This window comes from Leptodactylus fuscus, chromosome 2, assembly GCF_031893055.1.
Source record: "Leptodactylus fuscus isolate aLepFus1 chromosome 2, aLepFus1.hap2, whole genome shotgun sequence".
NCBI lineage: Eukaryota > Metazoa > Chordata > Amphibia > Anura > Leptodactylidae > Leptodactylus > Leptodactylus fuscus.
Genome location: NC_134266.1, coordinates 92,367,816 through 92,383,954, shown reverse-complemented (window position 1 = coordinate 92,383,954; position 16,139 = coordinate 92,367,816). Strand labels below are relative to the sequence as shown.

Below are 16,139 nucleotides of genomic sequence, written 5' to 3'. Positions count from 1 at the left end.
ACAGAGACATGTTTTTCCTATCTAAATGCAAAAAAGAGTAGTTGATAGGCTGTGATGTTGGGGTAAAACAGTGACTTGGGCTTGTTATATGCCCCCAGGCATGCTTCCCCTGCTGTCCCAGTTGCATTGCAGAGGTGTTGTCATCATTTGCTGAGGTGTGATAGTGGACTTGGTGACCCTCCTGAGTAGAATGGTGGGATCCCCTGAATCGAAGCATTTTCTCCCACAGACTATAATGGGGTTCGATATTCGTTCGAATAGTCAAATATTGAGCGGCTATTCGAAACGAATAACGAATATTTTACTGTTCGCTCATCTCTAGTTATCTTGTATGTATAGGATAGAAGTTAAGGCTCTAGCTACTGGGGGTAGAACCACTGAGGCTTCTAGTATTATGACAACCTGACTCCCACTTTGTGAATAGGGCAGTAATGAACATGTGTGACCAGTACTTCTTTCAATTATATGGGAGTGAATAGGCACTGTACTCGGCTATCCCCATCAGTCTCATAGAAATGAATGGAACGGCGATTGTGCTTATTCCCTACAATTCGATTCATACAGGATACTTGATGATTGTGAATAAATAAAACCATGTCACAAAGTGTAAAGCTGGTTGTTTGATAGAAATGATAATGGATGTGCAAAGAATAGATGTGCTGCAAGCATAATTCATGTGATTTAATTGTTCATATTCACTTCTTATTTACTAACACAAAGTCATCCCCAATTTGTCACTAACCATAAAACTTTTCATGGTTATCGTTGCAGTTTTAAATACAAAGTGAGGAAGAGACAAGTCTACAATGATTCTTGCAGTGTTTTTGTTGGGCATTGCATTCGCCTTAATTCAAAATGTCGGTAAGTAACTCAAACCAGTAAAACCAAGGGAAAGTTGTGGAAGTATAATGACGTCAAGTAGACATTTTGTACTGACACATGATAACAAACAACTGAGAGCTTCTTTAACAAACTTGGCATAAGCAATGGTATGACTGACAATAGTACTTAAGTATTACACCATTTTGTATTTATTTTGCTCAATATCTCTTTATTGAATAAATAAATCTTTTGTATCAAGGCAATGCATAACCTTTTGTCCTTGCATACACTTGTTGGCATACAGATGTATCTTTCCGTACCCTTCCTCTTGGCTGACAATGTCCAGATAGATGTATAGTGAGATAATTAGCTTTTCAAAGCAATATTGTTTTGCAATATTGTGTCACAAAGTGATATATCCGGTGTTTGTGTCTACGTGCAGAAAACCAGTCATTGTATTGTGAATTGTAACATTTCAAGGATGTTGTTGGAAAATCACAATATTATATTGAGTTGGTTTCATGAGAAATTGGAGTTCTTGAAAGGACTCTATCAGCAGGAAAATCTTTGCAAAACTAATGACAGTACCTTGAAGAGCTGCTTAGCACAGAAGTGCCATTGTCATGATAATCAGAGTTTTATTGATATGCAAGCTAGCTGAAAAGCGCTTTAGCCAGCAGGAGAATAAACTGTTCTAAAATCCTTTTCGGCTAATTTACATAAGAACACAACGCAGATCTGTGGGAAGCAGCCCTACAAGGTGCAATAATTTGTTTCATACCGATTTTCTTGCTGACAGACACCCTTTAACTAGATTCAAGCTAAGTTAAGGGTGGACATATTTTTCCCACTAAAGTGGTTGTTTGGTTTAACCTCTTCAGAACTGTCCACTGTATATAAATGTTGACTTTTGCTGGGCTTTATGTAGCGCCAACGTTTATATACTGACCCTACTAAATTGGGGATCGGGTCTCCCCAAGGGTCAGGAACTATGTGAACACAGCGCTAATAGCTGCTGATGTCCACAGAGACAGGATCAGGACCTGATAAATTCAGGTACCGATTATGTAACCGTATCAAGGAAAGTTTGTTGCCGTAACAAACTTTCCCTGAAATTACCTGCCACTTGCCCACTGGCGACATCGGGAGCAGTGTTCGCTGCATCTGACAGCTACCTCCCTGCTCCATAACCCCCCCCCCCGGTCAGAAATGGACTCCGATTGGGGTTTTAACCACTTGAATGCCGCAGGCAAACACGACCGTGGTATCCAAGGGGTCCTGAGATGCCAAATGACCCCCTTCCCTTCCCACACATCCTACGGTGAAATCAGGGGGTTCACATATGTATCTTCTGCAGCCTTAGGGCCAGCCATTAACCTCAGGCTGCTAGAACCCCAAAGTACCTGGTTGATCCTGCTGAGAACGGAAGAAGTCAGCCTATGTGTCTCCATAGGCAAACTACCTCTATAGACTGCAATGCAAGTGTATTATAGTCTATAGTGATGAGCCAGTTATCAGAGCATCACTGGTTCAGGTCCCCTAGTGGGATATCACTACAAAGTAAAAAAAAAAAAAAAAAAAAAAAAGTTGAAAAAAAAGAAGTGAAGTGTATGAAAAAAATAAAGCAAGGCAATAATGACTTTGTACCATCTTGCCTTAAAAATAATGCTATAAAAAGGGATCAAAAAGTCATATGTACTCTAAAACAGTACCCATAAAAAGCACAGGTCGTCCCACAAAAAAAGCCTTCAACCAACTCTATAAACCAAAAAAAAAAAAAAAAATTGCTACACATCTCAAAAGATGGTGATCCAAAAATAATTGACTTATGTCCCCAAATGGGCTTTTGGTTCACTAGTAACACAGAAAAAATATAAATAAATGAGGTATCGGCGCAATCGTGCCGACCCGCAGAATAATGGTAACTTGTTACTTATGTTGTATGCTGTGCGAAAAAAATTAAAAGGTAAAACACAGTACCCGAATTGATGTTTTGTTTTTTAAATCCACAAAGAAAGAGTTGATAAAAGTTAGTCAATAAGCTACCGTATATACTTGAATATAAGCCGACCCCCCAAATTTTACCACAAAAAACTGGGAAAACTTATTGACTTGAGTATAAGCCGAGGGGGGGGGGGGGGAATCCACCTTTTCAGATAAAAAGTCTGGTCATGTGCATTGCAGCTTAGTAACTCCATGGGGATCGTAGTAATAGCAGTTAACCCCATTCATGTCCCTCACATTAGCCCCCTGTGTGCCTCACATAAGAGTTACTGATATGTGGGACATAAGGAGGTAATAATTAGGTATCTTCATAATTAAGGACCTTCATTAGTACCCTCATGTGTCTCACATATTAGTAACTATTATATGGGGCACACAGGGGTTAATATAAGGGACATGATGGGGTTAACTGTTATTAATGTGAGGCACATGGAGTTACCAAAACTAAATTAATAACCCCAAATGCCTGACATTAATAGGCAGAGTAACTAAAGGAAGGGACCTGTGTGTGTGTCATGTTACTGTAGCTTCCTCTCCTCCATACAACAGACATCTTCCATAAGACACAATGAATCCTGGCCACTCATCTGCAGGGTAGATGCTAAATCCTAGTGTGCTAAAGGAGCTCTGATGACGTCATGGCCATGTGATCGGACTCTGGTGTGGGCGGAGCTACTAGGATTTAGACTCAACCTTATCTGCAGATGTTACATACAAGTGGCTACAGGACCTTTGATCCTTTGGGGCCACTATGGGGGATAATACTGTGTGTAGGGGCCACTGAGGGACATAATACTTTGTGCAGGGGCCACTATGGGGCATAATAGAACGCGCAGGAATGCGTAGGAGGGGGTCGGTCGAGGTCTTCGGCGTCGGTGTCGGCCGGGGGGGGGGGGGGGCCATGTCAAAAGTTTGTCACGGGTCCCCGCCATTCCTAGTTACACCATTGAATGGACCCGTACACACCACCGTTGTTTTTGCAGCTGTGCGTCTGAGCCAAAATTGTCAATTCATTTGTCATGTATAAGTCAGTGAAAACTACATCCGTGCCATTTTTTGTGCAAGAGGCTCAAGGGGTGCAGCACACAACCATGTTTCACATGTGAAACACGGTCGGTATGTCAGCCAGATTTACCGGCATGAACTTCATGAGGCCCCATGTTGTGGAAACGCAGCTTCTTTGGTTGCAGATTTTGCAGCAATTTTTTGAGCCAAAGCCAAGAATGGCTACAAAATGAATGGGGACAGTGGCATAACTAGGAATGGCGGGGCCCCGTGGCGAACTTTTGACATGCCCCCCCCCCCGACCGACACCGAAGACCTTGACCGACCCCCTCCTACGCATTTCTGCGCGTTCTATTATGCCCTATAGTGGCCCCTTAACACAGTATTATCCCCCATAGTGGCCCCTGCACACAGTATTATGTCCCTTAGTGTCCCCTGCACACAGTATTATAGCCCATAGTGGCCCCTGCACACAGTATTATCCCCCATAGTGGCCCCTGCACACAGTACTATGTCCCACTATGGACACCCATAAACAATTATTATACTCTGGGGTCTTTTCAGACCCCAGAGTATAATAATCGGAGACCCAGGGGGAGAAAAACATAAAAACTACTGTTACTTACTTGTCCCCCGACTCCTATGCCTTCTGCGCGGCTGTCCTTGTTCAATGACGTCGGACGCCACATGACCCGGGACGCAGGCTGGGTTCATGTGATGTCAGAGACGTCAGGAAGGAGGCCTGGCAGGATCGTGGAGAGGTAAGTAACATGTTTTTTATGTTTCTTACCTCTCCTGGTTCGCCAATCATTATTTTCGGGGGTCCAAAAAGACCCCCGAGTATAATGGTAGCAGCGGTAGCAGCTGTCACCGGGCCCCCAATATCCCAGGCCCCGTGGCAGCTGCCTCCGCTGCCATGGCGGTAGTTACGCCACTGAATGGGGAATATCTAGGAACGTTCTTATATGTCTCTCTTCTGGTCAATCCACCCCTGGCATTGGTTCAGAAGAACGCAGCAAAATCTGCTGCAACAAAAAAACGCTGCATTTCTGCAATGTAGGGCCTCAGCCTTAGGAGGCATTCACACGGAGTAAAGCAGCGCTGATTCTGCAGCGATAACTCACAGCAAAATAAGCACTGATAAAAAGACTCCCATTGACTTCAATGGGTTCTGTTTAACGTGCGTAACACATTGAAATCAATGGGAGATTTTTTTAACACATTGAAGTTAATGGGAGTCTTCTTATTGGCGCAGAATCTGCACCGCGTTACTCCGTGTGAATGCCCCCTTAGGCTGGGGCCCCACATTGCGGAAACACAGCTTTTTTTGTTGCAGATTTTGTTGCGGTTTTTTGAGCCAAAGCCAGGACTAGACTGAGCAGAAGTTAGAAGTATAAGAGCTTTCTATATATTTCCAATTCTATTAGTAGCTACTCTTGGCTTTGGCTCAAAAAAACGCAACAAAATCTGCAACAAAAAAATCTGCATTTCCGCAATGTGGGGCCTTAGCATTAGGGTGTTTCTTTCCAGGTGGTGACACACCAAATCTAGTCCCCAGGCAACAGTGCTGTCACTTTGGTATAAGTGTGACACCTATTAATTCCGGTTACTGCACTGCAAGGAATTAAATTAATCCATGTTTCACTTACAGAAAAGTGAAGGTACTGGTGGCTGGGGACTAGATTCAGCATCCAGGTACATAATGTGTCGCCCCCTACAGGTGTTGCCTCACTCTGCTCCCAGTCACATACATTATCACTAATTGTGGGTTACACATGTACTTACATTGCTTCTAATGGAAAAGAACAAGTGTATCCAGGCAAATAGCGGTAAACATACGTGGCTGGAAGCGCAATATGACAGCACTTCTATGTTTCTGTTTGCGCTATATGACTTTAGTATAGGGGTCGTCAGCCTTACAATTTTTGACCGGCACTCCGTGGACCTCATCTTTGATTTTTTAATTCAAATTGGCACGCCGAACAAAAAAGGTTGCCTACCCCTGAGCTAGAGTGAAGAAAGGCTACAAAGAACACCTCTTGTTTTAGAGGGCCCAGCAAAACCATGTTACATATGTATCCATTAAAGGATCTACCAATAAGCTATTTCTGATAAAATTGGTTTGAATCACTTTTTTACCTACCTGTGATGTCCTGTGTCCCTTGCTGAGGCTTCTGATTGGCCTCAGCAGTCGTGCATCGCAGGGACTTTTATCAGAAGACAACTCTGCCGTCGCAGGAACGGAACGTTCTTGGAGACAAGAGAGCGCCAGTGACAGGTGAGTATTTTTTTTTTTATACCTGCAGACTGGACATCAGACTATATCCCTTTTAAAATACTGTACATATATTACTAAGTTTATAGAAATTCATTTTGGTTACATTGACTAATAAATGTTGTCCCGCTGTCATCTATTTGTAAAGCAATACAACTTTGTTTTGTGTTTTCCTTGAAATTCAGAGTCCGATGCATTAGTTTGTCCAAACCATGTGATTGGACAAGTGGGAGGAGAAATACGCATCACTTGCTCATACTCAACTTTTACTAAGGCCAATCAGTTTTCTCGCAAGTTCCTTTGTAAAGAAGGATGGCTTACAAGATGTAAATTTGTAATCGTATCTACCAGTGGCTATGAGGACGACAAGTATGCCGGTCGAGTTTCAATTGAAGACAACAAAGGCGGCACGATTATTATTACAATGTCTAACTTACAGACAAGTGATGGAGGCACTTACATATGTGGCATGGGGCCAAATGACATAGGGATTAAAGCTATATTTACTGTGATCATCACTGAAGGTAACTATCAAATGCAGAAATGATGCATAAACTTGTGTGTTCTGACATAAGTCGGAACACAAAAAATATGCTGCAACAAGTAAAGTGTAACATTAGAACGGAGTGCTTTCTCTATTAAACACACTTTTGCGGGTATTTATCAAATCCTGCACTCTACTGAATTTATAGGCTGAAGCTCCACATTGAGAAAATGCAGCTTTTTTTTTTTTTTTTTTTACAGATTTTGCTTCGGTTTTTAGAGCCAAAGTCAATAATAGCTACAGAAAGAAAGGGAATAGGAAAATACTTATACTACCTTTTGCTCAATACACTCAAAAAAAATACAGCAAAATCTACAACAGAAAATCTGCTTTGGGGTTTGTCTAAATTTTACTCTACACTTTCTTGTTTCCGGAACTGTAGTGGAGTCGGCACCATGGCCCACACATGGTAGCCGTGCCCTATTGCTGTAGCACATTGGAAACTTAGAAACATTGGTAGAACTTGTCTCATCATTCGAAATGACACCTTTCAATTCACTTAATTCCATGGTCCACCCTACTGCATGATGACCTATCAACCTCCCAAGGAAATACAGAAAACTAATCTCACATATATTATAATCAACACCTAAATAGACAATGGCTATCAGTTGGAAAACCTGTCAATTCCCTTTCCTAGGACTACATCTATAAATTAAGGAAATCCAACAATTTTAATATATTCTCAAGTTTTCTCAAAGATAAATCATCCATATACGAATCTCAGCGTTCTTCATGGCACTTAACCCCCTGGTCTATGTAGCTAGAATGGCGTATTTTATACTAATGCCACTCTTGTTACATCCTGTATCCCAGTTACCCTTTTCATAACAGGTAAAGTTTATGTTTTATGTATATATACTCCACGGACTGTTATACCCCAAACCAACCGCCCTGCCCCACCCCACCTCCAACCCCCCCCCCATATAGCAGTCACCAACGAAGAGGAAGATGAGACTCCATGGACTGTTATAACCCAAACCCCCCCCCATACCCACCACCCACCCAACCCAACTCCCCCCCCACACACACACACTTTACTAGCTTTGGCAATGCCAAATACCTATTCGGACGTGCCAATAAAGCATTTTTTGATTTGATTTGATTTGATATAATATACGGTGCTATTGAAGCATCTCCATTGCATTACAATTTGCAGGTCTCTATAGTGACATCAGAGTCATATGCTTTCTATACTATGTTTCCTTTTCCTATCCTCCCCTCTACCCTATATCTTTCTTGTTCTCCTCTCTACTCTCCCTCATGGCTCTGCGTAGTCTACATGGCATAGCTGCAAAAAACTATAGGAAACTATACAAGGAATGATAAATTGACCCAGTTCACTTTGCTATTGCCTTTTGAGGAAGTGAGAAACATAATATTTAAAAAAAAACAAAAACACAATTTTTTATTTTTGTACAAATGAGGCAAAAAAATTGTGATGAACACAAAAGTGCACAACTCATTACCAGGCAGATGTCTAATAACTGTGCTGTGACTATATCAAGCTATACATGTGTGTTCATCTCATGACCATGGACTGTATATCACATGACCATGGTCAGAATTTCATCCGCTCAGAATGAATGACAGCAAACAGAAATCTAGAAAAATGTGGGGAATTGATACAGAAAGTATACTGAAAAATCGTATAACTTTTTATTATACAAATAATAACATTTGTGTCTCAATATTGGTCTGAAAGTGGCCAACCCCTTTAAGAAGTGAAATTAACTTTTATGGATCGTATCTATGGCTCGCCCTTCTACAGAGGTGCAATCATAGATCACACATTCATACACTGTAAGTAAGGCTAGGGTAAAAACAGCTACCAAAAGGCTGCAAAAAACATACCTGTTTTTTCACCATTTATCTTAGCGTTTTTGAAAACATAGCCTCCCTCAGCTTTTTTTTCAATTTGTGGATGAGATTAAATGGAGTCTCATTCACTTAGCTGTTATTGTGAAACAAAGTGTTTTCTCCGCTGCTTTTCCACAATGTGTGGCCGTAGCCTAAAGAATAAACCTAAGAAATATTTAAGTGGATTGTTGGGAGTATACTACAATTTGTTGTATGTTTCACTATTATTTTTTTTCCCCATTTGACATATTTACTTGGCAGACTCAGTCATTCCAAAAGAGGCAACACTTATCTATGGTTCGTTGAAGGGATCAGTGAAGTTCAAATGTGAATTTGGAGATCAATATGCCACAGAAAAAAAATACTTCTGCAAAATAAAACCAAAAGAATGCAAGCCTATTATTGACAGTTCAGGAGTAATTGATTATGAATACCATGGAAAAATCATTCTACAAGGCATAGAAGGAAAGCCTGCAAGTTTTACTGTTACTATGATACAATTGGAAAATCGAGATTCTGGGATGTTTTCATGTGGTGTGGGGAGCCCTGGTGGTGAAGGAGAATCGATAGAATTTGACTTGAGGATCAATTTAGGTGAGTAAAACACAAATGACACCTTCCAGTTTTTATGATGCCATATAGTAAATCTCAGTTCATTAAAAGTACTTTGATATAATAATGAGGTGGATATTCATATGGACTTATATAATGTTATAGGAAATAGTGTGTGTGGAAGACACACCAGCACAATTTTGGAAATTGCAACATGTCAGTTATAACTACGGAAACACCATTTCCCCAAGGTATAGTTTTGTTTTTTTTAATGTAGATTGTGAGCCCCATATAGAGCTCACAATGTACATTTTTCCCTATCAGTATGTCTTTGGAATATGGGATGGAAATCCATGCAAACACGGGGAGAACATACAAACTCCTTGCAGATGGTTTTTTGCCCTTGGTGGAATTTGAGCACCAGGACTCCAGAGCTGCAAGGCTGCAGTGCTAACCACTGAGCCACTGTGTGGCCCCTTTCCCCAAGGTATAGTTGTGAAAGTGTGCAGAGGAAAACTCTGTGAACTTTCTGTTTGAAGCGCTGCGGGAAGAACCATGATGTATTGTTGCCACAGTTTTTCCCGCAGCAGTTTTTGCTGCAGGACATCCTGTGTGGCCTTAGCCTTAAAGGGGTATTCCCACGTCGCATACTCGCCAGTCTTCACTGCTGTAAAATCTTCTTTCTTCCTGCTTTGTTGCGTCATTGGTGGACGGGGTTACATATGCAAAGCCAGCGGTGAGATGACGTCGCTTCTATGCCGCTGGCCCTGCGTGCGCGCTCCCGATGCAGCTAGGCATCGGACATATAGCAAATAGATGGTGAGACCAGCCAGTTCCCCAGCCTTCACAATGCCAATACAGACCTCATCCCCCCCCCCCCCTTCCCTCCGGAATAGCAGCATAGCTCCTGCCGCTGCTGGCTTCATGCAGGGCAGGAGCGTAGCGATGTCACAGGTCCCGACACCTGTGCTGGCGTCTAACCCTCCTCGGCATCCTCCTCTCTATTACAGACACAGGCTCACCCCCCTCCAAGCTGGCTCCCGTGCAATTAGCCCCTCCTCCCCCCCCCCCCCCCCCCCCCCCCGAGAGCAGGCAGATACATCACTTGACTTTTGACCAGATAAGTCAAGGGCTGTGTCAACAATGAATTGAATAAAGTAAGATAGTGGACAAACAAAGCAGTTTTGCTGAAGCAGTGTATTTAGAAAAAGTCTTACATTCACATTAACAAGCGGTATAGTGATGGGACAACTCCTTTAAAGCTGATCAAAATGGACACTTTCACTGAAAATTCCCATTTATAGGTGAAACGTAAAAGCACAAACATTTCAGCCAATCCATGACAGAACAGCGTCTTACAACTTTCGTCTGATAGTAGCTATTCTGACAACAATTTGTCTTCCAAAGAAGGTCCCTCGAATTTGTCTGTGAAGATTGTCATGGTGACTATGTATGGCCAGTTTGAATGACTGTAAAGCCAGGACCATGCGTTGCAAAAATGCTGCATTTTCACTGCGACAGAAAAGTTGTGTCAAAAAAAGTTGCTTTTTACATTATCTTTAAAGTGGATGGGATTCTGGATCACCGCAGTCTTTTCCGCAGTGTTTTTTTGGCTACAGCTCACTGCGTAGGGTCTTAGCCAAATGTATAATATGGATAAAACTGTGTATAAAGGGATCAGTGAAATGATCAATTAATCTACTTCTTTCTAATGTGTATTGACCACATTGATCACTACAAAACTATGTACATTTCAAATAACATGTAAGTGGATATCATATAGTTTATTGTGTACATCTCCATTAAAGGCAACTGCCAGAGTACCTATTATGGCGCTCCAACATACATATACTGTAGATGCAGCCAATAAACATCTAGTTATGGAAAAGGCAGGTCTACCTGGCAGAAGTCATCTACATATAATAGTATTGGCATCTGTGATACAAAGGAAAGCAAAAGCAGTGTAGTAACCCAGTGTAATCTATAATCCTCTACTGGACTGCAGCCTTACAGCACCATGTACATGGCAGAGATGGTGGATCATGATGAGTTGATGACACTCTACAATTAATAAAAAATCACTAGGTAGCAGCTGCCATCGCCATCTCCCATTCATTGCTGCGGACTCACATTCTCAACCCATTTAGCAGCACAAGTCCCGGTGTACAACATGCACTGCACTGTCTCACAGCAGCAGATAGCCATAAGGGCATACCAGAATTGGTGAACAGTGGACTGTTCAGCGTGCTATTGTACAATGTATAATTATGTGATCATTGGTAGCTGTATTCAGGCAGTTTCAGCTGCATGCATCTGTCCCTACGTGAGCATGCACCCTTATACTTACACATTACAACAGGCAGGCAGCAGCCATTGTACTGTATGAGGTCCGATTCACATCTGCATGGGGACCCCCCGAACGAAAGCATTGACAAGCGGTGAGCACTGAAAGCACATGGACCCCATAGACTATAATGAGGTCTGTGTGTTTTCTGCGCGGTCTCCGCATGAGCCATGCGGAGAGTAAAGTACTTCATGAACTACTCTCTTATCTGCATGACTCGTGCAGAGAGAGCGCCGAAAACACACGGACCCCATTATAGTCTATGGGGTCTGTTTGCTTTCAGTGCTCATCGCTTGTCAACACGTTCGGAATTCCGTTCAGGGTGGTTTCCATGCGGACTCCCCAAACGAAATACCGAACGTAGATGTGTACCAGGCCTAAGCATACATAGGGATCACAAGTGGTCAGCTTCATTACATGTCACAGGTCAACAGACAGCAAGAAAGTAGCTTTACTGTTCTTATGTAACCTGTAAATTGTTGGCACCTAGTGAAGTCCTGGTTCCTGAGGCGATAACTGTGTACATCGCTGAAAGCTGTAAGTGATAAAGAAATCTGTATTGACTGGCCACCAGCATTGAAAATGCAGCCTTGGGGGTACACATAAGGGGGCATTTTATTGTTTGGGGTTATGAGGAACCGTTAGATGGAGATAAAGTGATATTATACTTTATATGGATAAGAACTACATTATACTGTGGGGTATATGAGAGACATTATATACCATTATATGATATAACATCATATGGGGGCATAAGGAGACCATAATAGTGTTTAGGAGCATACAGAACTATAATCCTCTATGGTGGCATAAGGGGATTATTATACTATATGGGGTATAATAAGAGGACATTATACTGTATGGGTCTATAATATGGGGGCCATTATTATACCGTGTGGGACTATTACATATGTGTAGCATTTATAGCTACAGAGCTCAACCATAGTTTGTAATTTAGTAATGTGAAGGTTGAAATTTAAGAAAGATCTGAAGCTATTACAATAGAGATGAGCGAGTGGTATTCGCAATACTCGTACTCGGTCGAATACCACGTGGTAAACGCAGTAAAAATTCGATTCCCCTCCCACCTTCCCTGCCGCTTTTTTTTAAACACAATAACTATGCAGGGGGGTTGGACAGGAACTAGGACAACATAGGCATTAAAAAAAAAAAAAAAAACGTATACAATAGAGATGAGCGAGTAGTGAAATATTCAAAAATTCGATTCACATAGACCTCAATATTTGACTATTCGATTGAATACCTACTCGATCAAATACTACTCGCTCATCTCTATATTACACCAGGTCTCGTGCAGCAAAAAGCACCAAATTTCAGGTCTTTGTTGTTACAATGTCTTATATACTGTATAGCAAAACACTGTTACTGCATGAGTTGTGCTGCAAAGGGTCCACACAAACCTGGATCCAGGAGTGATATCAATAATACGTGTTACTGATATTAATGTGTTTTCAACAGAGACTAATATACAACAAGGACCTAAATTACTGAAAACAGAATTGGGTGGATCGGTGACTGCTGTGTGCAAATACAATCCGAAACAGAATTACACTCTTAAGTTTTGGTGCAGATGGAATGAATTTGTCTGTGATCCACTGATAAATACAGATGGCTTTGTGGAAAGTAAATATGAGGGAATTCTTGCCATGTACGATGACTCAACAAATGGGATTATGCAGGTCATTAGGAATCGGATGACTAAAGAAGATGAAGGCTGGTACTGGTTTGTGTTAAATGATGGAAAACTTGACCAAACTTTTGCTGTACAAATCCGAATTGGTGAAGGTACAAGACCTAAACATAATGTAACTTTTCCTTATCATATGGATATTTATATGAAATGTTTTAATTTTATATTCATATTATTCTTATATTTAAGGATATCCGGAAGGATTGACTGCTGACAAAACTATACATGTTAAAACTGGGGAAACAGCTAAAATCACATGCACCTATCCATGCAGATTTAATTCCCATGAAAAATATTGGTGCCAATGGAATAACCATAATTGCCAAAATGTACCATTTTCTTCTGATGACGACGAGAGTGTATCATGTCAACCTCAGAAACTGACCCTTAGCATTCCATCTGTGTCCCAAAAGCATAATGGATGGTACTGGTGTGGAGTGAAAAAAAATGGATTACATGAAGATACTGTTGCAGTTCAACTTGTAGTAGAAGGTCAGTTTTTCTTCTCAAAAGGCAATTTTCACTTTGTGTATTTTCAGTAACTTTGAGATATATGTTGTAAGACCATATGACCACAAAATATATTTTTATTTTATTTGTTTTTATTACACTAGATCCATTCATAGTGCGTCCTAATTCTGACAACAACGCACGTGCTGCCAAAGTGCCCAGTGATGGTACAGCGGATACCCCTCCCAGGTTAGTATACAGTGGTTTTTCTGTAAACAATTATGCTAAGTTCACACCTGTGTTTGAGCTTCCATTCATGGGGTCCACTTGGGGACCCCATGAACAGAAATCTAATCTGCTTAAAAAAGCAGTTACCAGTGGAAACCCGTGGCCCCCATACACTATAATGGAGTGCGTTGGGTTTCTGCCCAATTTCTGACATGAAACACCTTTAAAGATATGCCTTTAAAAAAAACCCGTAGAAATGCTAATAAACTTTGGTATATGCTAATGAGAGCTGACGTGTCTTCTGATGTGCACGTCTTGTGCTGGTATCACTTCCAGATGCAGTATGAAGCTTTTTACTGTCTAATGTAAGGCCCCCTTCAAACGGCGTAAGCGCTCAACTCATTCCGAGCCGTACACACGAGCCGTACTTTACTTAAAGCCGGCTTTACGCATGCTCCCATTTAAGTGAATGGGAATTGTTTAGAAGTGCTCGCGTGTACGGCTCGGAATGAGTTGAGCGCTTACGCCGTTTGAAGGGGCCCTAATAGAGGATATTGTTATGTGATTCGCCAAGCAACCCTGTGAGTTTGCATAGACTGTCGCTTCGTGTCTGCTCTATTGATACTTGTAGATGCTTCCACTTCACATTAACAGTATTTACAATCTACAGTATGTTACCAAAGTCAAGGGCGTTACTTGCAAAGACTGGGCCCCTTAGCAAATTTTTGACTGAGGTCCCCCGGGTCCCACACAGCATAGTGCCCAGTTTACTGGCACCCACACACTATAATGCCCCCTTTACTAGCTCCCACATGGTGTAAAGCCCCCTTTTCTGGCTCCCACACAGCATAAACTTCCCCTTACTTAACCACACTGTGGCTGCTATGGCGGTAGGTCTGTCACTGACCAAAGCCTAATTTTATATTAAAGAGATTTTCTCATCTCAAGGTTTCAGCTTGCCCTCCTGTCTCCTCTCCACTGAACTTTCTGGTTTTCAGCTCAGTCCAGCAGCTTATCCCCTGCTTGTTTCTAAATTACAGTTATCTATGGATTCATATACAGAAATAACAGAGCCACTGATCAAAAAACTATACCATACCTCCCAACCGTCCCGATTTCTGCGGGACATTCACGATTTCGGTGACGTGTCCCATGGTCCCGGTTGGAGGGAGGTATGCCCCGATTTCAACTCAGATATGCTTCCGGAGGACGCAGATCTGAGTTGAATACATACGCGACTAAAGCAAGGAGCTGTCAGAGCTCAGCTCCTTGCTTTACCGCTACATTCCGGCTAGTGGCTGTGTAGGCGCGATGTGATGATGTCACATCGCGCCTACAACAGTATTAGCGAGACTGCGGAGAGAGTGGCAGGGGAGCGAGGAAAAGGTGAGTTTAATGTGTGTACACATTGAGGTGGAACATGAAACTGGGGGCAGATGAAGGGGGGGACGGCATGACACTGGGGCAGAGGTGGAGGGACATGAAACTGTGGGCAGAGATGGGGGACATGAATCTGGGGGCAGAGATGGGGGGACATGAATCTGGGGGAAGAGATGGGGGGCATGAATCTGGGGGCAGAGATGGAGGGACATGAATCTGGGGGCAGAGATGGGGGGACATGAATCTGGGTCAGAGATGGGGGGGACATGAATCTGGGGGCAGAGATGGAGGGACATGAATCTGGGGGCAGAGATGGTGGGGACATGAATCTCTGGGGCAGAGATGGGGGGTATGAATCTGGGGCAGAGATGGAGGGGGGATATGAAACTGGGGCAGATGAAGGGTGTATATGAAACTGGGGAGAGATAGAGGGGGACATATAATTTACGGGTGACTGTAGGAGGACTATACTGTGCGGGAGCACGTGAAAAATGAATGAGAATAGGCAGAGTCAACATAAAAGTAGGCGGAGCAAAATTTGCTGCACATTTTGTCCCTCTTTCCAATTTTCAAAAGTTGGGAGGCATGCACTCAGGAGGACAGCAAGCAACCAACGGTTGTTTAATATGGCACCCGCCATATTGCTGTCTGTCCTCCTGAGTGCCGGGTCGGCTCGTCACTTTCCTCAACACCAATCTGTGTGTGGGGGAGGGGTGACTAAGGAATTATACTATTCATGCACTAGATTAGCGTTTTCTTGTTTACTACTGGTGGTACTGTTTGGCCATCAGGTCGCCCATCATTGACGGAGCCTTGCCCAGCTCACTAGCTGTTCTGCTCAGCAGCTTCCAGGGCTTAGAGGGAACATTGATTGGCATCATTATGTGTTGTGACGCTGGCCTACATGATGTCTGTTATGTCATTGAAGAGGCTCAAAGACAGCAGAGAGTTGCACTGGAGCCCA

General features: G+C 42.4%; 1 protein-coding gene across 1 annotated transcript in view; it reads left to right on the top strand.

Moving 5' to 3' along the window:
- Positions 1-16,139, top strand: part of LOC142194792 (polymeric immunoglobulin receptor-like) — a 69,077-nt gene that overhangs the window by 37,606 nt on the left and 15,332 nt on the right. The window contains exons 3-8 of the mRNA XM_075264158.1: positions 772-861; positions 6,292-6,630; positions 8,772-9,104; positions 12,886-13,212; positions 13,307-13,609; positions 13,732-13,816. Coding sequence (XP_075120259.1) covers positions 807-861; positions 6,292-6,630; positions 8,772-9,104; positions 12,886-13,212; positions 13,307-13,609; positions 13,732-13,816 — 1,442 coding nt within the window. The 5' untranslated portion in view covers positions 772-806. The remainder of the gene's footprint in view (positions 1-771; positions 862-6,291; positions 6,631-8,771; positions 9,105-12,885; positions 13,213-13,306; positions 13,610-13,731; positions 13,817-16,139) is intronic.